General features: G+C 40.3%; 1 protein-coding gene across 1 annotated transcript in view; it reads right to left on the reverse strand.

Moving 5' to 3' along the window:
• SNTG2 (syntrophin gamma 2) overlaps positions 1 to 26,023 on the reverse strand; it is a gene marked incomplete at both ends in the record, with an annotated part of 268,909 nt that overhangs the window by 141,480 nt on the left and 101,406 nt on the right. Inside the window, 2 exons of the mRNA XM_083356584.1 lie at positions 16,836 to 16,893; positions 16,972 to 17,028. Of these exons, the coding sequence (XP_083212710.1) occupies positions 16,836 to 16,893; positions 16,972 to 17,028 (115 nt within the window). The remainder of the gene's footprint in view (positions 1 to 16,835; positions 16,894 to 16,971; positions 17,029 to 26,023) is intronic.

The following is a 26,023-nucleotide window of genomic DNA, read 5'->3' on the forward strand; positions in this document are numbered from 1 at the left end:
GCAGTGTGGGCAGGTGCCATGTCCTGCTGGGAAATGAAGTCAGCATCCCTATAAAGCTCGTCTGCAGAAGGAAGCATGAAGTGCTCCAAAATCTCCTGGTAGACGGCTGCATTGACCCTGGACTTAATGAAGCACAGTGGATCAACACCAGCAGATGACATGGCTCCCCAAATCAACACAGACTGTGGAAACTTCACACTGGACTTCAAGCATCTTGCAGTGTGTGCCTCTCCATTCTTCCTCCAGACTCTGGGTCCTTGGTTTCCAAATGAGATTCAAAAGTTGCTCTCATCAGAAAAGAGGACTTTGGACCACTGAGGAACAGATCAGGTCTGTTTTTCTTTAGCCCAGGTAAGACGCTTCTGACGTTGTTTGTTGTTCAGGAGTGGCTTGGCAAGAGGAATACGACATTTGAAGCCCATATCCAGGATCTGTCTGTGTGTGGTGGCTCTTGATGCACTGACTCCAGCCTCAGTCCACTCCTTGTGAAAGTCCCCAACACTTTTGAATCGCCTTTTCCTGACAATCGTCTCCAGGCTGCGGTCATCCCTGCTGCTTGTGCACCTTTTTCTTCCACACTTTTCCCTTCCACATAACTTTCTATTAATGTGCTTTGATACAGCACTGTGGGAACATCCAACTTCTTTTGCAATTACCTTTTGAGGCTTTCCCTCCTTATGGAGGGTGTCAATGATGGTTTTCTGCACAACTGTCAGGTCAGCAGTCTTCCCCATGATTGTGATTCCTACTGAACCAGACTGAGAGACCATTTAAAGGCTCAGGAACCCTTTGCAGGTGTTATGGCTTAATTAGCTGATTAGAGTGGGACACTTTGAGCCTAGAATATTGCACCTTTTCACAATATTCTAATTTTCTGAGATGGTGGGTTTGGGGTTTTCATGAGCTGTAAGCCATAATCATCACAATTATGACAAATCACGGCTTGAACTATCTTGCTTTGCATGTACAGTAATCAGTCTATCTCATACATTAGTTTCCCCTTTTAAGTTGTATTACTGAAATAAATGAACTTTTGCACGATATTCTAATTTTTCGAGTTTCACCTGTAAATAAAAAGATATAGATAGATAGATAGATAGATAGATAGATAGATAGATAGATAGATAGATAGATGATAGATAGATAGATAGATAGATAAAATTTTAAATTACAGGAATATACTGTACTATACCTTCTGAGGTTTAAATTGGCCAATTATATACCAGGCTACCTAATTAGAATTATAATCTTATTGCACAGTCTGAGCACATTTACACAGAAGTAGTCCTACTATGGTCAATGGGACTTACTTGATAGTAAGAGTACCGTATATGTATAATGATAGACATGAGCTCTGGTTTTAAACATTCTTTGTATTTTGGGGCATGTAGAGAACTGGGAAATGTTTGGAGGATATCAGAATAGTAGTATCCGGTTTACATTTGCAGAAGTTTCTACAGTTTCTCTCTGTCCTCCTTGTACTTTAAAATTGCAGCCTGGATCATGTCCTAAATCAGTCTTTCATACCTCCAGTTGTTTTGGAATCACTTTTGTAATTCTTAGTCAGGCAAAGATGGACCTTCTAAGAGTTGAACATTGTGGAGGGAGTAACAGCCTGGAAAATGATGCTCTCAGTAATAAATATGTACATAGTTATACTTTTGTTTTTACAGCATACTTTAATCCCCCTCTTAATACTCAGGTAATTGTTCATGTTTGAGTACATATGTTAAAACAACATAAATGGGAATTGGTTCAAATGAAAATGTGAAACAATTTTACAAACTTGCTGTAGTCATACTGTAATAACAAAATCCCATTCTAGTAGACTGAATAGACAATGTAAAGCTTTATGCAATCTTACTGAATAAGCAATGAATTGACATTACTTTTTAATAAGGCAGACCACTTTTTCCAACAGAAATTACACTGCTAAACAGCTAGTATTCATCTAATTCTCTCAGATACGACAGTAGCATACTTTGGTGATTTAAACACATGACACTGGGTCAACAAAGATTGTGGTTTTTCTTGCTTGCCTGACTTTATGATAGATAACCAGAAACATAGCAATATTAGAAGCCTGAAATGTTTGTAAACACAGAGAAAAGCATTTGCTATATAGTTTACACTCATATACATACAAATAAATACACCAGGGATAAAATAACCCAAGCTTCCACTTCATAACAAGCCTCTTTCAACATTTGAACATTACTTCCAGCCTTGCTTGATCAGGTTGGATTGGAAGACTCTGCAGACAACTCCAGTTTTTCTAGTGTATTTGCTTATATACATACTATTTGTTTGTTTAATATTTTTAGAAATAACTTAAGGCAGCAAACATACCTAATACTCCTTCCTCCTCTTATTTTCCCCACAACAACTACATGAAGTGGGGTTCAGGCTGACTGAGAGTGAATGGCCCCAAACCACCTAGCCACTTTTATGCTTAACTTGGGATTAGAATGGAAAAACTCCTGTTTTCTAGCCTAGTTCCTGAACCACAAGACTAAACTGGTTCTTTTTGGTTCTACTGTTACATTTCACTGTCATATTATACTCTTCTTGTATATTGTAAGTATTATTTTCTCTTTGTTAAAGACTACTTTTTTTCCACAGCTATTTTTACTCCCTGTCTTAATATACAGTACTTGATCTCTATGGATACAACATTAAAGGCAACAAAAATTATATAGAGAATCAGAGGAATTGTGATAAATTCTTGTCTCTATCTCCTGGGAAGTGGGTGAGTGAATTAGATCTCACATTTAGACACAGCTTTGAAAACCTCTCATGGAAGAGCAATAGGAGTTATTGGATATGGAACCACAGCTCATTTGCTTATTTACTCCCTCTGTCTACCCATATACATAGACACAGTGGTGGGATTCAGCCAGTTCGCACCACTTTGGCAGAACCGGTAGCTAATTTTTTGTTGCCCGGCCACAGAATGGATTTCTGGAAGCAACATCCACACAGAGAACTGGTTGTTCACACATTTGAATCCCACCACTACATAGACACCATATTCATGCAGGAATACAGATTATTTCTTTGTCCCTCTTACTCAAAGAGACACCTTGTTGTTCTCCCTTCCTTCCCCCTACTGTCACTAATGGTTGCAAATACAGGTAATCCTCGACATACAACAGTTCATTTACGTTCAAAGTGACAGTGGGATTGAATAAAAGTGTCTTATCACTGTTTCCCACACTTATGACTGTTGCAGCAAAACTGTGGTCATGTGATCAAAATTTGGATGCTTGGCAACTGGCTCCTATTCATGTGATCACCTTCTGTGACCTTCTGACAAGCAAAATTTATGGGGAAGCCAGATTCATTTAACAACTGGGTTACTAACTTAACAACACAGTGATTCACTTAACAAGTGTGGCAAAAGAGGTCGTAAAATGGGGCAAAACTCACTTAAATGTTTCATTTAACAACAAAAATGTTGGGCTCAATTGTAGTCATAAGTCAAGGACTATCTGTTCACTGGGTGTTGCTGAGTCCATGGCATAAGGCATACATGTCAAACTCGCAACATCACTTGACGTTGTGTAACTTATCGGGACAGTTTTGCCATTGCCAGCAATGGGGTGGGTGTGGCTTCTGTGTGACACATCTGGCCCGTGGGCCAGCAGTTTGACACCCCTGTCATAAGGGAAGCTGGAAGATTGATGTATATTGATGTATACTGTATCTATTTCCTGCTAATCATTGCAGCAAGCAAAGCATTGTAGTCAGCTGACTGTTAATATCGTATTTTCTGAATCTGACAGCTGATTTGGCATGTGACTATAGGCCCAGTAATGCAAAATAAAGACAGGGTGCTGATGACAGGGAGCTCCTCAACACTTTTACAGTGGCCTCTTTGTATGGGTAAATTAGTCATATCTTTTAAGGGAAACTTTACAAGGGTGTAGAAATATAATAACGCTCTTCAAATTCATGAAAAGGCATCACACAAAATATGATTAAAACCATTTTCCATCTTTCCAGAATACAGGACATAGAATAATGGATTTAAATTACAGGAAACCAGAATTATAGATTTTGGTTGCATCTTAGGGGGGAAAAAAGTTCTCTAACAATAGACAAAATACTGAGGGAGTTGGTGGATTCCCACATCTTACTGGAGATGTTCGAGCAGAGGCTAAAATAGTATCTTTTGGGCTATATTTAATTTAGATTCCTTCAATGAAAATGAGATTTAACTCACTGGCTTGAACGGCCTCACCCTAATTTTTAATTTGAAGTGCATAAGTACTGCAGCTAGAAAGCACAGCCTTAGGTATATTCCTACTTATATCAAAAACTTCTAAATAGAAAACTACTTACTAAAAATGAGGACATCATTGGAAAAAATGAACAAAGTAGAAAGAGTGGGATCTAGAGAGTACAAAATAGATTGGGCAGGGCAATATTCAATGATACCACATTTTCAAGTTAAAGATGTGCCTAATTTAGTATATATTGTCATGCAATATACAATTTTTTCATGTCTACATTATTCTAGCATTTATAGGTGGCTTGCTGAAAATTGCAATCTTTTGTCTCAGCATGCCATGATTAATAATAAAATTCACTTTACATCTAAGAAAAAATGAACTTGCTTTTTCACAGGATGTTCAAAAGACAAATACTTTGCAACATGTTCTTTATTTTTCCTTTGTCAACCTGAATCCTTCAAAAACTGAAAAGGAAGGAAGATGCCTACAATTTAGGAAGATGTTAACACAATTGAAGAAGACTGAAGGAAATGAATGCAAATATAGATTGTCCTCAAGAATACCTTAAACAAATCAGAAGTCAGAATAATGTATTAAGTTTCAATAAAAATCCTTTTTCTTTAAGCATCCTTCTGGGATGTTGTTACTCTTTAGGGACCACACATCACTTTTTTTTTAAAAAAAGAAACTATTTTAGATGATGATGATGAGTATTATGTTGTTAATGCTTTCTTTATATTCTGAAATTTTGTCTGAAATTTGCTTTTTTCATTTAAATTTTCTTCATTTGTGTACATAATGGTAAATTCTGTGAGCATTCTAAGCTTCTTGCGATTTTTCCCCAAAAATGTTTTTGTAACATGAATGAACGAACAGAAAGACCTTTTTTTCTGGCCTTTGGAGGCCCTTTGACCAAAACTCCATAGTAGGCATAAAGCCCAGCTCTTGAGAATTCCCTCCTCAGTCTCTGTATCTCATATAGCTCCATTAATTTTGTAACTTCTGAACTCCTAGAATGGTTAGGCATTGCTGTTGGTTATTAAAAAGTTGTGTATCCTCTGATTAATATAAATTATTATTATTATTATTATTATTATTATTATTATTATTATTATTATTATTATTATTATTATTATTATTATTATTTGACTTATATACCACCCTATTCCCATAGGACTCAGGGCCGTTTACAGGGCAATTAAAACCATACAATACAAAAGTAAAAAATAAATTTAAAACAATTAATTAAATTTAAGCCTAAAAGTTAAAACTTTAAAACCCAATTAAAAAAACCTCAGTCTAGGCCAGATAGCTCAAAGAGCCAAGTTTTTAGGTCCCAGCGAAATGAACGGAGGTCGGGGGCAGTCCTAAGTTCCATAGGAAGTTGGTTCCAAAGGGCAGGCGCACCCACAGAGAAGGCCCTCTCTCTGGGAGTCACCCGCCAGCAATCCTTCACCGGCAGTACCCTAAGAAGGCCCTCCCTGTGGGAGCGCACAGGACGATGGGAAGTTAATGTCGGCAGCAGGTGTTCCCTCAGATAATCCGGACCCAAGCCATTTAGGGCTTTATAGGTCATCACCAGCACCTTGAATCTCACCCGGAGGGCAACTGGAAGCCAATGCAGCCCGCGGAGAAGAGGTGCTAAACGGGAGTATTGGGGGACTCCCATCACAACTCGTGCGGCTGCATTCTGCACCAGCTGAAGCCTCCAAGTGGTCCTCAAGGGCAGCCCCATGTAGAGAGCGTTGCAGTAGTCTAGCCGGGAGGTCACGAGCGCATGGGTGACTGTGCGTAGGGCATCTCGGTCCAGATCTCGCAACTGGCACACCAGGCGAACCTGGGAAAAAGCCCCCCTGGCCACGGCTCCTATATGATCTTCAAAACTGAGCCATGAATCCAGGAGGACGCCCAAGTTGTGAGCCCTATCAACGGTGTGTGTGTGTGTGAAACATCACCCCCCCCATCATTAACAATGGAACAAATTGGTTAACCGGAGATGCCGGTATGCACAGCCACTCAGTCTTGGCAGGATTGAGACAAAGCCTGTTTCTCCCCATCCAAACCTGGACCGCCTCCAGGCAACGGGACATCACATCGAGGGCATCACTGGGTTGGTTTGGGGTAGAAAGAAAAAGTTGGGTATCATCAGTATGCTGAAACCATGAATGATCTCGCCCAGCGGCTTCATATAGATGTTGAACAAGAGGGGAGAGAGGACTGACCCCTGAGGGACTCCACAAAAGAGAGACCGTGGGGTGGACCTCTGCCCTCCCATCAACACCGACTGCGAACGGCCCAGGAGATAGGAGGAGAACCACTGTAAAACAGTGCCTCCCACTCCCAGCCCCCTGAAATGCCGCAGTAGGATACCATGGTCGATGGTATCAAAAGCCGCTGAGAGGTCTAATAGGACTAGGACAGAGGAATATCCCGTCCCGAGCCTGCCAGAGATCATTCACCAGTGCGACCAATGCCGTCTCCATGCTGTACCCGGGCCTGAAGCCCGATTGGTACGGGTCAAGATAATCAGCTTCCTCGACTTCCGGTGGCTGCGCGGCGCCGGAGACAGCCTTCCCGGGCTGCCCGCGGCTCAGCTGTGTGTTTTTTCGCCCGAAACAGCGCCGATCAGCTGTTCGGGCGAATTTGAAGCCCCCTCCTCGGGAGAAGAGGAGGGGGTGAGGCCCCAGGTAGGGGTCGAGTTCTCCGGGGCCGCCTGAGCTTGGAGCTTGGGCGGCTGAAGGATTGAACTCCCCCGAAGCCTGGGTTGCTCCCAGCTGGCCAGCGTCTCTGCTCCGGATTTCTTGGAGCAGAGCCAGGCGTCGGCGACCACCCCTGCCTGAAGAAAGGACTATGGATTAAAGGAGCAGGCAGAGCGGTACAAGAGGAAAAGGTGAAGAGGATTATTTTATTATACTCTCGAGCTTGATGGACTTTTTAAACTTTAAGTGAAAGTGCGTCACAATTGAAAAGTAAAAGATGGCGGCTAAACCTCCCCCTAAAACTCTTCGGAGTGGTGGATCTTCTCCGGTGCAACAATCATCATTACAGGCGTTGCACCCTCCTGATGTACTGACACCGAAGGACTTACGAGATGCTCTGGATAAACATGCCCAGGTACTTCTGGAATCAATTAATCAATTGGTGATAAATTTGCACAGATGGAGGAGAAATTGGAGAAACTGGAGGAGAGAATGGAAGAGAGGATGGAACAGAAGTTCAGCGTGATGAAGGTAGACATTTTGTCTTCAGTGCATAAAGTGGCGGAATGTGTGGAAGATTTGGATGAAAAAGTGGATGATTTGACCCAAAAGAATGCAATATTAGAAGTAAAAGTACGGGAGAATGAAAATTTAAGAGACAAAATGGAAAGGGAGTTAAGCCTTGCCCAATATTACCAGATGCAGTTTGCTGTTAGAATCAGAGGTTTAAAAGAGAATATTAAGGAAGATTTAAAGCAGCTGGTTTCTGAGGCTCTCGAAGTGGTATTGAACCAGCCAGCATCTGAAATAAGAGCAGCTATGGATAAAGTGTTCCGGGTGAATTCATGGATTGCCAGACAGAGAAAGTTGCCTAGAGATGTGGTGGTTTACTTTGCAAAAAGAGAAATTAGAGATGAAGTTATACAAGCTGCCTATGATGCTAAAGTTGTGATTGCTGATCAAGAAGTCTTGGTTTTAAAAGAAATCCCTCCAAAGATTTTAAGGAGAAGGAAGGACTTTACATTTCTTGTGCAAGAGCTCAAGCAACGAGATATAAGGTTCAGATGGGAGATTCCAGACGGGCTGATGGTGATGTATGAAGGTAAAAGGTATCGGCTGATTACTGTGAAGCAAGCGCGTGATTTCTACAATAATGTTTTAAAAGCAACCCCATTAACACTTCTGGAAGCTGCAAAGGGATCTGGAGAAGGAGAACATCAAGAGGATGAAACAGAGGAAAATGGTGCTGGAGGAGATCAAGCTATAACTTCTTTGGATGATCCTAGAGAGCAAAGGGTAACGCGTGCTGCTTTAAAACGAGCAAAGAAAATAAAAGAACAAGATCAGCAAAAGTCTTCGGAACTTTCACAACGTACTTACAGCCAAGCAGTGGGAGGAGCACGGCCTAAAGAAGATAGTCCTATCAAAGCAGTGCTCCAAGAGCTTTGGGAGGATATGCATGGCAACTAAATTCTTAACCTGGAACGTTAATGGACTAAATTCACCACAGAAGAGGAAGAAAGTTTTTCAATATTTAAAACAATTTAAGATAGATGTTATATGTTTGCAAGAAACGCATATTAGAGTTTTGGATCAAAAGTATTTATCGAACTCGAGATTGGGTACGCAATTTGTTGCTTCTGCAGAGAACAAGAAAAATGGAGTGGTTGTTTATGTTAAAAGTGCCTTAACAGCAGACTTAATTGAAGCAGATAAGCATGGAAGATATGTTATGATTGAGCTGCTGTTAGAAGGTAAAAAGACGCTTTTAGTTGGATTATATGCACCTAATCAACAACAAGCTGACTTTTTTAGTTTACTTCACACAAAGCTTACCCAGTTGGATTATAAATCTTTTATTTTTATGGGGGACTGGAATGGTGTTTTGGATGTACAGTTGGACAAGGCTGGAGTTTTCAAGCGCATTCCAAGTCATGCTAGATTGCCTAAATCTTTTTTTGAAATGAAGGATGACCTGGAATTGCGAGATATTTGGCATGAGAGACATTTGCAGGAGAAGGATTATACTTTTTATTCTGATAGACATCAATCTTTTTCGAGGATTGATTTTATTTTGCTGACTAATGATTTTTTTTTGAGGACTAAAAAGGTGAAGATTTGTGCAAGAACTATCTCTGATCACAGTCCAGTTTGGTTAGAGATTGATAAGGAGAAAAGAGACAGGCGCTCGTGGCGCGTAAATGAGAATTTGTTTAGAAATCAGAGAAATGTGGAAGAATGCAAACAGCGGATGAAGGATTTTTTTGAGATTAATATGAATAAGGGTACCTCTATGGATATGGTTTGGGATGCTAGCAAGGCCTATATGAGAGGGGTGTTGATATATATGAATAATAAACATAGACGTGCAGTGGAAAATAGAAGGAAAGAACTGGAGAATGAAATAAAGGAAAAAGAAAAGGCTTTGATTTTGAACTCAGAGGATGTGAAGACCAAGGAGGCTATTAGACTGTTAAGAGGACAATTTGATAAATTAATGGCTGATCAAGTGGCAACCAATCTGCGGTTTGCTAGGCATAATACTTTTTGCAACGCTAATAAACCAGGCAGATGGTTAGCTTATAGACTGAGGAAAAAACAAAGGGCTTCTAATATAGATAAGATTGAGTATAAAGGAAGGGTTGTGTTTCGACAGAACCTTATTAAGGATGCTTTTGTGGATTTCTATTCGAAATTATATGCTAAAGAGGAAATTAATGAAAAAGATATTGATATATATTTGGAGAATGCTAGCATCCCGGTTCTTACGCAAGTACAAAAAGAGGGGATTAATCAACTGATTACAGAAGAAGAAATTTTCACAGCAATTAAGGAATTGAAGGTGGATAAAGCACCAGGTACGGATGGCTTGACTGCGGCCTATTACAAAAATTTACAATTAGAGATGATAAAACCGTTAAAGGAACTGTTCCAGACAATCCAGAGGGGGGGAAAGGTGCCACCGTCTTGGAGAACAGCTTTTATTTCTTTGATTCCGAAGGAAGACCAAGATGCTACTCAAGTTAAAAATTATAGACCGATATCGCTTTTAAATACAGATTACAAGATATTTGCTAAGGTTTTGGCTAATAGACTGATGAGGGTTCTGCAACAGGTGATTCATGGGGATCAAACGGGGTTTATTAGTGGTAGGCAAATGAAAAATAATGTGAGGGATATAGTTGATGTGTTAGAGTTTTTGGAAAGGAACAACCAGATCGCTGCGGTGCTAATTTTTTTAGATGCTGAAAAAGCTTTTGATCAATTGAATTGGAAATTTTTGTTGAAAGTTTTAGACAAAATGGATTTTGGGGAAAAATTTTTACAACCGATTAGGGCATTATATCAAAAACAAACTGCCCGAATTATAGTTAATAATAGCTTGACAGAAGCATGTAATATTGAGAAGGGCACAAGGCAAGGGTGTCCGTTATCGCCCTTGTTATTTGTGTTAACATTAGAGATATTATTGGTTAAAATTCGGAATTCGGAAAAAATTAAGGGGATACAAATTGGAGATCAGGATTACAGATTGAGAGCATTCGCAGACGATCTGGTTGTTACAGTGACCCAGCCAGAGAACTCTGTTGTGGACCTGATGGAGATAATAACACAATATGGGAAGGTTTCTGGATTTAAAGTTAATACACAGAAAACCAAAATTTTGGCCAGAAATATGACAGTTTCGCAAAAGGCTCTCTTAGAAGGATTAACTGGATTTGAGATTGTTAAAAGGGTTAAATATTTGGGGGTGATTTTGTCGCCCTCTAATACAAAGCTATATAAAAATAATTATGAAAAACTATGGGGGAAAATTCAAAAAGAATTGGAGAGTTGGGAAAAATTGCAATTGTCTTTGTTGGGACGGATTGCAGCAGTAAAAATGAATGTCCTGCCTAAATTTTTATTTTTATTTCAAATGATACCGATTCTTAAGAAAGATTCTTTTTTTTTTATTGAAAAGTTTTAAAATACAATTTTCCTTTGAAAAACCCCCCTTCCCCCTCCCTCCTCCCCTCCCTACCTCCCCCCTATCTCCCCCCCTCCCCCTCTCCCTCCTCCCTCCCCTGCCTCCCCCCCCTCTACTTCCCCTCCTCCCCCCCTCCCCCCCCGACTTCCCAGAGCAAAATACAAGGTATATATCTAAAAAGCAATCATAAACAATCATATACTAACAATTATAAACTCTAAAATCCATCACTCTCTAGCTTATATAGAGTAAACCAATCCTTAACAATACTAAATATGTATAAAAAACTAAAATAAAAGAAAACTAGCATCATTCCCATCTATGTTCTTCCACAATTCACTATTACCTAGACATATTCTCACTTACACATCACAAGCACCTATCCCTATTAACCTCTCTAGCCAAAATAGGCTATAATAGATAGTTCTTACACAAATTAACCCGCATTAACCCACAAAACTTTCTTCCTCTTCCTCTGTAGTAAATTGTCCATTAATTCCAAATTGAACATTCTGTTACCAGACATATCATCCCAAAACTCTTAAAAACACAACTACCACTTGACTATAAGTATATTGTGGAAGTTCCATAGATTTCTACTGGTCTTATTTCTTTTTTGAGCGTTTTAAGGCAGCACGCGTCACCCTCTGTTCTCTAGGATCATCCAAAAGAGTTGCAGCTTGATCTCCTCCTGTACCCTTCTCGTCTATCTGTCCATCTTCATCCTCTTGATGTTCTCCTTCTCCAGATCCCTCTGCAGCTTCCAGAAGTGTTGATGGGGTTGCTTTTAAAACATTGTTGTAAAAATCATGCACTTGCTTCACAGTACCCAAACAGTACCTTTTGCCATCATACATGAAGCTCAACCCAGCTGGGATCTCCCATCTGAACCTTATATCTCTTTGCTTGAGCTCTTGCACAAGAAATATAAAGTCCTTCCTTCTCTTTAAAATCTTTGGAGGAATTTCTTTTAGAACCAAAACTTCTTGACCAGCAATCACAACTTTAGTATCATAGGCAGCTTGTATAACTTCATCTCTAATTTCCCTTTTTACAAAATAAACCACCACATCTCTAGGCAACTTTCTCTGCTTAGCAATCCACGAATTCACACGAAACACTTTGTCCATGCCTTGTTTTATTTCAGATGCTGGATGGTTCAATACCCCCTCAAAAGCCTCAGAAACCAGCTGCTTTAAATCTTCCTTAATATTCTCTTTTAGGCCTCTAATTCTAACAGCAAACTGCATCTGGTAAAATTGAGCCAAACTCTGTTCGCTATCCATTTTGTCTTTTAAATCTTCAATTTCCAATACTTTTGCTTCTAATATAGCATTCCTTTGAGTCAAGTCTTCCACTTGATCATCCAGCACCTCCACACATTTAGCTACTTTATGCACTGAGGACAAAATGTCTACCTTCATCTCTCTGAGTTTCTGCTCCATCCTTTCTTCCATTCTCTGCTCCAATTTCTCCAATTTCTCCTCCATCTGTGCAAATTTAACACCCATTGACTCCAAAATTAACTGGGTATGTTTTTCAAGATCCTTCGATGTCAATACATCAGGAGAATGCAACGCCTGCAGTAATGATTGTTGTTGCACCGGAGAATTTCCAGCACTCCGAAAAGTTCTAGGGGGAGGTTTAGCCGCCATCTTTTACTTACAATTGTGACGCACTTTCACTTTAAGTTTTAAGCAAAGTCCATCAAGCTTGAGAGTAAAATAAAATAATCCTCTTCATCTCTTCATCTTTCCCTCTTGTACTGCTCTGCCTGCTCTTTTCCTTTCATAGTCTCTCCTTCAAGCAGGGATGGTCGCAGACGCCTGGCTCTGCTCCATAAAGTCCGGAGCAGAGACGCTAGCCAGCTGGGAGCAGCCCAGGCTACGGGGGAGTTCAATCCTTCAGCCGCCCAAGCTCCAAGCTCAGGCGGCCCCGGAGAACTCGACCCCTACCTGGGGGCTCACCCCCTCCTCTTCTCCCGAGGAGGGGGCTTCAAATTCGCCCGAACAGCTGATCGGCGCTGTTTCGGGCGAAAAATCACACAGCTGAGCCGCGGGCAGCCCGGGAAGGCTGTCTCCGGCGCCGCGGAGCCACCGGAAGTCCCCTTAAGAAAGATTCTAATTTGGAGGAATGGCAGCGAGGTATCAATAAATTTGTGTGGGCAGGGAAAAAGCCACGAGTTAAACTTAAGATTATGCAGGATACTCGTGAGAGAGGTGGCCTTAAATTGCCTAATTTTAAATTATATTATGAAGCTGCTGCATTAGTAGGAATAAGTGATTGGATTAATTTGACGCAAGGGAGGTTATTAAATCTTGAGGGCCATGATTTGTTGTTTGGCTGGCATGCATATTTGTTGTATGATAAGAAGGTAGACAACGTGTTTAGGGTGCATATTTTAAGACAGGCATTGCTGAGAGTTTGGAAGAAGTATAGACATAAGTTGAGTTGCAAGATACCATTGTGGGCAATTCCAAAACACGCAATAGAAAATATACATGCTGGCTTCAAACATGATGTGACTACGTACAAGGAGATCCTCAGCTTGGAAAGAAATGTTTGGTGTTTGAAATCATATAGCCTCTTGCGAGAAGAGAAGGTTGTTCAAAATTGGTTTCAATATACTCAGTTACGGGCCAGGTGGAAAGACGACCAGAAAAATGGATTTACAATGACTGATGAAAATTTGATAAAGCAAATTAGAAATCAGGGACCAGCACATATCAAACGGATATATCTTGCATTGATAGAGATTGACTCAGAAACAGAGCTTGTTAAGGATTGTATGATAAAATGGGCCCAAAACATCCAGGAAGTTATCACAATGGACACGTGGGAAAAGATTTGGGTGAGGAACGTAAAATTTACTCAAGCTCAAAATCTAAGAGAGAACTTTTACAAAATGTTTTATAGATGGCATTTAGATCCTAAAAAGCTTGCAAGTATGTATCCGAATTATCAGCCTAAATGTTGGAGGTGCGGTGATGTAGATGCAACATATTTTCACATATGGTGGACATGTAAGAAGGTTAAGGCTTTTTGGATAAAAGTCTGGTGGAATATGCAGAAGATTTTTAAACAGAGGATAAAGTTTTGTCTGCAACTTTTTTTGTTGGGAATAATTGCAGACGCTACAGTTGTGGACACGAAGTTGATGTTGAACTTAATTACGGCAGCAAGACTTTTGATAGGCCAATATTGGAAGAAAGAGGAACTGCCGACCATAGAAGAGTGGACTTTAAAGGTTTCCGACCTGGCAGAGATGGCGAAGATTTCGGCCTATTTGAAAGATCATTCGCAAGAACGCTATATTATGGAATGGAGAAAATGGATTGAGTTTATCCAGAACAAGTATAGGGTTAAGAAGTTTTATGTAGCATTTGAATAAGTCTTCTTTCGTTTTTCTTTTCTTTTCTTATTTTAGTTTCTTTTTATACATATTCAATATTACTAAGGCTTGTTTTATCCTATATAAGCTAGAGAGTGATGGATTTTAGAGTTTATAGTTGTTAGTATATGATTGTTTATGATTGCTTTATATATATATATACCTTGTATTTAGCTCTGGGAAGTCGGGGGGGAGGGGGGGAGGGGGGGAGGGAGGGGGGGAGGAGGGAGGGGGAAGGGGGGATTTTTAAAGGAAAATTGTATCTTAAAACTTTTCAATAAAAAAAAAGATAATCAGCTTCCTCCAGCAACAGAGGAATCTGATACGCCACCACACTCTCAACAACCTTCGCCAAAAAGCGAAGGTTGGAGACTGGACGATAGTTGTTCAAGATCTCTGGGTCCAGGACAGGCTTCTTGAGAAGAGGCCTCACCACCGCCTCCTTCAAGGCGGCGGGGAATACACCCTCCCTCAAAGAAGCAGTTATTAATGCCTGGAACCAGCCTCGTGTCTCCTCCCAGGCCGCAAAAACCAGCCAGGAGGGGCACGGGTCCAATAAACAAGTGGTGGAGCTCAGTCTCCTCATGATCCTGTCCATGTCATCGGGGGTCACAGGATTGAACTCAGTCCAGATAACATGCTCAAGACCGCTCGATTCCTCCACATTCCTCCAAACCAGCCCGGATCTGAGCAATTTTGTCCGCCAGATGATGACTAAACTCCTCGGCCCGCCCCTGTAAGGGCTCCTCCCTCATCTCCTGATTAAGGAGAGAGCGAGTCACCCTAAACAGGGCGGGGCAATTATCTGTGAACATGATGAGGGCGGCGAAGTAATTAGACTTCACCATCCTCATCACCGCGAGATAAGACCTTGTAAAGGTTCTTAGTCGCAATCGGTCCAATTCAGACTGGGTGGACCTTCAACCACTCTCTAGACCCCGTCTCCGACACTTCATCTCCTGGAGCTCCACAGAAAACCATGGGTCCCAATGGGATCTGTGCCGGGTCAGGGGTCGCAAGGGTACAACATGGTCAAGTGCCTCGGTGGCCACCCTTTCCCAAGCATCCACCAAGGCATCGGCCAGGCTGTGAGTGAGGGAGATAGGTAAAGACCCAAGCGCCATCTGGAACCGTTCTGGGTCCATTAGGCGCCTCGGGTGGAACCACCTGGTTGGCTCCGCAGCCCAGCAGTGGGGGGTGGCATAGCGGAAGATCAGCTGCAGGAGATAGTGATTGGACCATGACAGGGGGACAATAGTTGGCAAACCCCCTCCCAGATCATCCAACCACTGTCCAGATAAGAAAACCACGCCGAGAGTGTGACCCCCCCATGAGTCGGGCCCTGAATTACTTGGGTGAGGTCCATGGCTGTTATGGAAGCCATGAACTCCCGAGCTAACTCTGACGATCCTCCCAGGTAAGGCAGGTTGAAGTCACCCAGAACTATGAGCCTGGGAAACTCCACCGTCAACCCTGAGAGGGTGTCGAGCAGCCCGGGCAGGGCCGTTGCCACACAGCTGGGCACCAGGTATGTTAGTATGCTTGCTTGTGTAGTGAATGAAAACTGTAATTGTCTATTCTGAAAATGAACTGACATATTGAGATATAAAACATGTCCATTCATTTTTCAGGCAGCTTGTAACACACACACACACACACACACACACACACACACACACACACGTGTATATATACAAGGAATTACAACAAATGCAAATAAGGAAACATCAACACAACTCGCTCAAGAGCTAAGTGACAATAGGGGAAGAACATTATCATATGCAAATACACAACAGCTGATGAGAGCCACAAGACGAGATATACTGGAGGGCGATTTGGCAACAACAATAAACATCCAGACAGGAGCAGAGCAGGGAAGGCAATAACAGGAGGGAAGGAGAATCTCAAAGCACGCAGGCAGATGCGACGTGACTAGAGAAAATACTATCGACCGGAGCAGGTAGACCGGTGACGTGCTTGATGAGCAGAGCGCTGAAACAGCCACTCCTCCTATAGATTAATATTCTGTTCAAACCTAACAGTTTTAATAAATTTCATTCATGCTCATTGGTTTTAAAAATAAGTGGAAAATAATTGAGGCTGTAGAATGTAGATCAATTTATGCTAACAGAAAGTAACATATACAGGAATAAAGAGAGAAATGCAAATGGAACTTCCATTATATCCCACAACTCCTACAATTATATTTGACTTTGTTTAATTGCCTATAAAATTGGGTCTTTAAAGTCAGTCTGTTTGAAATTTAGAAAATTGAATATCATGAAAGAGTAAATAATACAATGCTCTATAGATGGAAAACATCAATAAAATGAGCCAAAAATAGCTTTTTGGTTTTCAATTTGAAATCAGTAGAAGATGGATACAACAGAACTCCACAGATGAACAATAAACCGAATTAGATGGACGGACAAATTAAGTACTTTTTATCTTTAAAATATTTTATTCATTGCAATAAGTATCAACATTTAATTATTGCATTTTCATGAAATGTTGCTTATGCAAATAAATAATTGCTTTACCTGCTTGGTCTTTAAGTATTTTTGATATAACAACAGGCACTTTGTGCTCAGCACCACCCTGAAAAAGATTATAAATATAAATTTTGTTTTATGCACTATAAGTTACAAAACAATATAATTCTAAAATTATGCATACCTTTATACTTAAGCCCAAGCCGCCAACTGGTTGTCTACGAAGTTTAACGGTTCTGTGCTTTAAAAAATGGTAGAAAAATAAATTTAGGTGAAAATACAATATTAGATGTATGCATAAGAAATTTATCAATATACTTTAGTTTATACAAATACTTGATTTAGAAAGGAGAGAAATATGGCATTTAATCAATACTAGTCTCAGTATATCAAAAGAGTTTTCTGGATTATTGATCGGTCAAAGGCGATGGTGTGGTAGTCTGCAAGCTAGATGAGAGATTCTAACTTGAACATGGTTGTTGTAAAACTGGACACATTGGTGTCATGTCCTTCCATTTATCAAAGAATTTGCCTGTGGTGCAGGTATGATTATGGCCAACAATCCAGTCTATTTTTCTTATATCTTACTAAAAAAAGTTATATGAAACCCTCTGTTGACCAAAACTATGAAGGGCAAAGGAGGTCAACATATATGAATTTGTTTGGTAACAATCATAGCTTATTAAATTGCTATGTTTATAGAATGATGTGAGACAATTGTTAAATTCTGGGGAATTCTGCAATTGACAGCAAAGCTGAACTACTGAATAATGCCTAGTGTGTTGATTACCTGTTCTGGGGGTAGCAACATGGCAGTAGCAATGAAGATGGCAAACATTTACCAGTGCAACACTGATTTCATTCAACTGTTGTGACCCATCGGGAGTCATCTTTCTTAACACCTGACCACTCCTGGAATATTGCATCCAGTTTTTGTCACCATGTTACAAAAAGATGTTGAGACTTTGGAAAAAGTGCAGAGAAGAGCAACTGAGATGATTAAAGGCCTGGAGACTAAAACATATGAAGAATGGTTGTAGGATTTGGGTTTGGCCAGTCTAGAGAAAAGAAGGACTGGGGGGGACATGATAGCAGTATTCCAGTATTTGAGAGATTGCCAGAAAGAGGAGGGGGTCAATTTATTTTTCAAAGCACCAGAGCGAAGGACAAGAAATAATGGATGGAAACTAATCAAGGAGAGAAGCAACCTGGAATTAAGGAGAAACTTTCTAACAGTGAGGACAATTAACCACTGGAAGACCTTGCTGTCAGAAGTTCTGGATGCTTCATCACTGGAGGTTTTTTAAGAAGAGACTAGACAGTCACTTGTCTGAAATAGTATATAGGGTCTCCTGCTTGAGCAGGGGGTTGGACTAGAAGACCTCCAAGGTCCCTTCCAGCTCTATTTTCTGATTTTGAATCAACTGAAGCTATTCAACATGGGTGGCCATATATGTCTTTCAAATACATAAATGGATAATCATGATGTAAGAGAAGTAAATGGCAAAAATTAACACAGACTGAAAGAAAAGAAAGAAAATATATGCAATGCACATATACAAAATGAATAGATGGTGGAAGGAACTACAGATCTGAATGAAAGGTCTGATTTTACAGAATGGAATTAATAAATAAAGGAAGAAAAGCAAAGCAGTGAAAGCAAACAAAGAAAAAAATTAAAGGGTTTGAAAAAAGTATGAACTGGTGTCATCTAAACAGTTGTGCATGCTTATGAAAGTAGGAATTCATACATTTGTCAGAATTTTATATTAAAAGGTAAAGGTAAAGGTTCCCCCGCACATGCATGCTAGTCGTTTCCAACTCTAGGGACCGGTGCTCATCTCCGTTTCAAAGCCGAAGAGCCAGCGCTTGTCCGAGGACGTCTCCGTGGTCATGTGGTCGGCATGACTAGATGCCAAAGGTGCACGGAACGCTGTTACCTTCCCACCATAGTGGTCCCTATTTTTCTACTTGCATTTTTACGTGCTTTCGAACTGCTAGGTTGGCAGAAGCTGGGACAAGTAACAGGTGCTCACTCTGTTACGCGGCACTCGGGATTCAACCCACCAAACTGCCGACCTTCTGATTGACAAGCTCAGTGTCCTAACCCACTGAGCCACTGCGTCCCGGTAAATGGCAAAAATGAAAGAAACCAGGGATGAGGTTTTGGAAAAAAGAAGAAAGTGAACAGGTGACATGAACAGATGGGAAACGAAAAGGGTGTGTGAGGAGTAGACAAGTGAGCATGGGCAAAGATATCTGACTATTCAGAAACCGAAAAATGAAAGGGAATGTTGACTTTCAGTATTTATCTGCTTAGAAACATCTGTTTAAACATAATATGTCTCTATGCATACGCATGGAAATGGAAAGCACAGGAAAGCATAGCTCATTTTATTGCTTATGATAAAAAATCGAGGAAAATTAGTGAAATTAATATTGTCCAAACATGCACTTTCCCTTCTTAGGTTTGCCTCTGCTGCTTGCACTAACTCTGCAACTTGAAAAGTTACCCTTTGTCTTGCTGGAGTTTTATTATAAACAAGTATTACATGTGTCCCAAATTTTTCACCCTTCTCCCTAAACCTCCAAGAAGTTATTCTTGATATGTTCCCCTTTCCAGCTCCCTTGCTCAGTAGGAAAGCTGCTGGGTTATTTGACAAACTTTGTTTCTAGCACTGCTACTTAATGCCAAGTCTACCGGCAAATCTGTTCTCATCCATAATTGGATTGTGGATGACTGAGCAGACCTGATTTGCATCACCAAACCTGAGTGGGCGAAGAGGGGAACCCAAAATCACAATTGGGTTTACTTGAGATCCTCAAAGAGAGAGACGGGTTATTTAAAGAAAAAAGGTAGTGTATGAATTGAAGGGACGCAGTGGCTCAGTGGGTTAGGACGCTGAGTTTGTCGATCAGAAGATCGGCAGTTTTGCAGGTCGAATCCCGAGTGCCGCGTAACAGAGTGAGCACCTGTTACTTGTCCCAGCTTCTGCCAACCTAGCAGTTCGAAAGCACGTAAAAATGCAAGTAGAAAAATAGGGACCACTACAGTGGGAAGGTAACAGCGTTCCGTGCACCTTTGGCATCTAGTCATGCCGACCACATGACCACGGAGACGTCCTCGGACAAGCGCTGGCTCTTCGGCTTTGAAATGGAGATGAGCACCGGCCCCTAGAGTTGGAAACGACTAACACGCATGTGCGGGGGAACCTTTACCTTTTTATGAATTGATGATACTTGGTGGAATCAAGAATAGTTTGTAAGGACAGAAAAGGGTGGAGAAGTGCAGTGATCAATGGTAGAAATTAATTTTATTTTCTTTTTTTCTGATGTCATTAATCTTTTTTTTCCTTATTATTTCTTACTTATTTGCATTTGCATCATGTTTCTCCAAAAATGAATAGCATGCTAGGTATGTCTGTATTCTAAAGGAAAAGAATTATATTCTCTGTTCAGTGCTTGAACTATAGAATGTTTTATAACAGAAAGTGCTGTTCAAGTACTTGTCTACTGAAGGTGGTTTTTTTGATGCTCCAATGAGAGTTCAAACTGTTTCTCTACTCACAAAGTTGAATGGGAGCTTAATATATCATTCAGAGACATTAAATATGATATGCCAAGCACATGTCTCATTAAAACAGAAGAACCTGTGATATGAATACTAGGGTAACACAGAAGCATCAATTTGATTAATACATTTTTTTCTTAACCATTTTTCTTGGCCTTAAACTGTTGAAGAATCAAAAATGCAGATATTGTTTCCAATGAAAACTCCTACTTGACTCTTTCTGCTTGCAACCTTTTACACACTGCATTTAAGTTTTTAGTCTAGATCAGTCTTTTACCACTTCCAGTTGACTGTTCTCCAGTGAACTGGTGTTCTTTTCATTTAATTCATTTCTTATGGCTAATTTCTTAGGGGTTTTTTTGAAGAAAATACATGCAATAAAAATCTTTATGGACTGTTCCAATACAATCTAGTTCACGTTTAATAGCATCTTGCATTTCTGAGACTTTTCTTGAAATTTGACATAATAGAAGATGAAGTGACATTAAATATCATATAGCATATTGAGATATAAAACATGTCCATTCATTTTTCAGGCAGCTTGTAATACACACACACACTCTCTAAAAATATTGGTGGGTGGGTGGGTGGTGCTGGCTTTGTTGCTGTAAGAGGGTTGGTTGGCTGTGTTGTTACATCCTGATAACTCCATCATCCAATCAGGATGTAACAACACAATCAGGATGTAACAACACAGCCAACCAACCTGCTTACAGCAACAAAGCCAGCACCACACACACACACACCAATATTTATAGAGAGATGGCAGCTCCGATCACGCTTTGTTCGCACAAGCACGAAGCCGAAGACACCAGCCTGAAGTTGACGAGTGGGACCTCGTCGAAACGTCGCCAAGACACTCTCAATCTTACATGGGAAAAGACTCGAATACGCCAAGACCTACGTGTGTGTGTGTGTGTGTGTGTGTGTGTGAAGTGTTTTTTGAACACCCTGTGTCGACCCAAATATGGGTCTTTTTTCTTCTTTTTGCCTGTATCAGCCCCCAAACTAGGGCTGTCCACAGGCAGTAGTCGCAACTCCGACAATCTTTTTGTACCAAATTTGGATTTTGCCAACAAAATCCCTTTAATTCTTTGTTGGCAAAATCCAAATTTGGTGTGTGTGTGTGTGTGTGTGTGTGTGTGTGTGTGTATGTGTATAGAAATTTTTACTATACATGTACAATACAATTTGGTACATTTATATATGTATGTGTGTGTACGTATATGTATGCTTACTTGTGTAGTGAATGAAAACTGTAATTGTCTATTCTGAAAATGAACTGGCATACTGAGATATAAAGCATGTCCATTCATTTTTCCGGCAGCTTGTAATACACACACACAAACACACATACATACATACACTCAAGATTAGGCAAAATGTATGATCACTTTTCCTACATTCCCTTTTATATTGGAATTCAGCAAAGGGATTATATCTGGGCCTATATAACAAAGTTATATACATATACATACAGTAGTTGTATTATTGCTTAAGCTTTATGGAAAAATAGAAGTAAAAAAGTTAAATAACAAAATGTACTGTAGGTGGAAAGTGAAGAACTCTCACAGCATACTGTATATGCAAAACAACCTACCTCAGAATTATGTACAGCTTTTATGAATGTTAAACAAGAACTTAATTCTTTTTGTGCACTTGAAGCAGAATATTAATTGAATTATATAAAATAAAGATACTGGGAGCAAGTGGGAAGAACTTACAAGCCTTTTGGCAGAAACATTTAAAATAATATAATATTATGCCCCCTCCTTCTCTCTTTGTAGTTGTAGAATGCTAAATCAGATTAAGAAACCAGGATGATCCCCCACCCTCTTTTTCTCTTCTGGAAGCAGATACAAACTTGTATCTTCCAGATGGCCTTTGAGGATTAATTGTAACCAGTAGTACCAAATAATTGCTAATTTAATTTTAGCCATTTTGTTAATATTGAAATTGGAAATTAGGTTGTGGATTTTATTGATTTTAATGCTGACTTGGACAGCATTAAACTGTATTTATAGTGTAAATTCTTTTACACAGCCTAGAGTCTGCTACATTTCTCACAATGCATGAGAAATAAAATACATTCAACCTGTGAAATGTTTCACATAATTGTGCCTGTAGAAGTATGCCTTTACATGTGCAAACTGTGCTTCCCCTTGAGTTACTGGTGATGACTATGGCTGGATGCATGCAATACATTTGGCCCTAAAGAGAAAGGAGTCTCTGTGGATTTTCTCCTCTAGCCATAGCCAACTTTAGGGAACAGTGCTCATCTCTGTTTCAAGGTCCACTGAGCCAGCACTATCCAAAGATGTTTCCACAGTCACGTAGCTAGCGTTACGTCCTGGAGCGCTGTTACCTTTCCACCAAAAATGATACCTATTTATCTACTCGCATTTGTATGCTTTTGAATTGCTACATTGGTGGGAGATAAGACAAGGACGGGAGTTCACCCATTGTGCAGCGCTCTGGCCTCGATCCTGGGCTGTCGGCTTTCCAGCTGACAAACCCAGAGTCTTAACCACTGAGCATTGGCACTGCTCCCAATTTATTCCTAAACCCTGGTTTGTTTGTTTATCATTTAGAAATCACCCATTTCCTTACATAAATCTATTCTGGGTGATCTACAAATATATATATATAAATAAAAGGTCTATACAATTACTACAGTTAAAAAACAAGAATAAAGTAATTTAAAAGATGGGAAGAGGCTTCAGGGTTCTGGGGACCCCAAGCAAGTAAGCAGAGCCAGGTCTTTGAGCATTTTTACAAAAGGCCAGGGGAGTCTTCTGCCTGTAGAATGGATGGAAAAGGAGGTCTGATGTATGGCCTGGGTAGTGGGGGTGTCAACACAGTATCAAAAATGTTTCTTCTGCAAGCCAGGAAGATGTGTTTTTAGGGCCCTGCAATATGTACACTGATTTCCCTCTCACAGACATAGATACTTCAATGCGTCGTAAAAATCAGTACCAATCAATCAGGCTTTGTCAAAGGCTCTAGTACTACAGACACTATCTCTGCAGTTCAAATGCACATGGAGAAACATTTGGCTTTCCTCGACCTTGAAAAAGTCTTTGACAGTGTTCTGCATCAGTTAATCTGGTATGTGCTATATGACCACGGTGTTCCTGAGCAACTGATAACATGGTCTAGATGCTGTATACAAATACCAAAAGTTTTGTGAGATGCGCTGCCCGCCTTTCCAATAGCTTTCCTGTGAAAGTTGGTGTTCATGAAGGTTTAACGTTAGCACCATTGCTGTTCATTCTCCTCATGGATACTATCATAAAAGAACCGCAACAAGACATTTCCTGAACCTTGCTCTACGATGATGATGATGATAATGATGATGATGATGATGATGATGATGATGATGTCATGCTTGCAGCTACCACCAGAGAATAACTGCAGCTCTATGCACAGACCGCCTGTGCCAATTTTCCCTGTGGCTCAACATCAAAAAGACTGAATATCTAGATTCCAGTCTTGAGCACTGCCACTGTACAAGTCAACAATTATGTCATCATAATCCAGGTGGTAAACCTGGGCAAGGAAAAATTAATCAACATTCCATCTTACTTCAATATACAAGTTCATTGACATCTGTGAGGTCTAACCTAGGAAATGCAGGGCAGTTTCTCTAGTATCAGTTGCCTTTAGTTGCCTACACTAGAACATCTTTGTCTGTGATAACAGATATTTGGAAGTCTTGAGGTACAGAATTTTTCTATAACAAAAAATAAATATGCTTCTATATAAAAACAAGGTTATCACTTGAGTTTTTATACTGTTGCAGAGGTTTGGAGCATGCCCATTACTTGTAATGATTGATGTAACAGAAATTAACATTTAAGCTTTTCCTTATTTGTAAAGAGAAGGCAAAAGTAAGAAATCTTTTGATGCTATTTGTGAATGATCAGTCAATTCACCAATTTTGGTTGTGCCACCTTACACTGTGGGGTTATTTTATCAGGTTTCCCTTCTCTTCAGCGAAGCAGAAGAGCAAGACGTTTATGAGGAAAGTACCTAAAAAGCAAAACGACCCAGGTATCTCACATTTAATCATTACCTATATTTGTTTAGTCTTCTTGCTGAGACTCGACACCAACTTGATTGCACATAATCAATCACTTATATCACCTCTAGCTCAAAAAAGAACAAACTAATAATGTATTGCAACTGGATTTAGTTCAAGTCCCATTATGTGGAAGTGAGTGACGGAGCAAACCCGCTCTGCTCTTCAAACAACCTGTAGTATTTTGTTGGAGAGGGAGGGGGCAGATTTTTGTAATACCTTCATTTTTTTTTCCTCTAAATTTGGCTAAATTATTTGGGGTTATGAGTTACAGCTTCTCTATTCGTTTTCCCAAGGATCTGGTGTTCTTTCTTCAGGTTTTTGTTTCCTGAACAGCACTTAATGCAGTGATGGCAAACCTTTTAGAGACCGAGTGCCCAAACTGCAACCCAAAACCCACTTATGTATCGTTTGGTGCTGGGTGGGCGTGGCCCATTGGGTGGGTGTGGCCTGTTAGGCATATGGTGTTAGCCTACAATGTTGGGTTGAAAATATATTAACCATGATGTTATGTCTTTAAGATGTTAATTGGCCAATGGGTGTGTAAGTGTTCTCATGGCTATAAGAGGGAGCTAGTAACGTAGCTTCTTTCTCTCTCTGAATTCACTGCTCTCTACTATTACTGTTTTTGCTCTGTTACTGTGATACACCTGAACTGTGTATTGACCTCTGGACCGGTAAGAAGACTTTGTATTTTGGATTACTCCTTGGACTGTTGCTATTGTGTATGACCTGGACTGTTTATTTTTGACTGTGCATTTTTGTTCTTACACAACCTCAAAAGTAAACTACTTTTTGCTTTTACAACTCAGTGTACTCTTGTGTTTACTGTGTGACTCTTACTACTCTCAGTACCCTTCCTTGCCTGGTAGCACAAGGAGACCTCTGCACAACAATTCCTTAACACTGGTTATGGGCCCAGGCCTGTACTGAGAGTTAGTACACACAGTATTCCTAGCTGAGTTTGTGATAGCTATTTGGTGTAAAATGGCACAAGAACAGTTGTCAGGCATCTCCTGGATAACACGGTTGGATGGGACAAACTATGTTTCCTGGTCCACAAAATGCTGCTTGCTTTTGCGCAAGGAAGGACTATGGACTGTTGTAAATAACCCACCAGATACTACTGCTTGGGATGCAAATAACGAAGAGGATGTAAAGAAGATAGACGACTTTAAAAGAAACAATGAGAAAGCTCTTTGCATTATTGGACTAACACTGAATGACCAGCAGCTTGTCCATATTCGTGGTGAGGAGTCTGCTGCTAGGTGTTGGGACATTTTGCGAAGGCTTTATGTTCGAGATAGTGTGGTGCACATATACACCTTACACGTAAGCTGTTTAGGGCTCGTCTGCAGAAGAATGGAGATATGCTGACCCATTTGAACTACATGAAGGCAACTTTTCAAGAGCTTCATGAAAAGGAGCTGATTTTTTCAGAGTTGCATCAGGTCTACATTATTCTGTCATCTCTGGATGAGAGTTATGATGGGTATGTATCATCTTTGGAAGTCCTGACCAGAGAGGAACTAACATTGACTAACATTATTGGGAGACTGCTTGAAGAGTCCAGGAGAAGGCGTG

This window comes from Vipera ursinii, assembly GCF_947247035.1.
Source record: "Vipera ursinii genome assembly, chromosome: 1".
Classification (NCBI taxonomy): Eukaryota; Metazoa; Chordata; class Lepidosauria; order Squamata; family Viperidae; genus Vipera; species Vipera ursinii.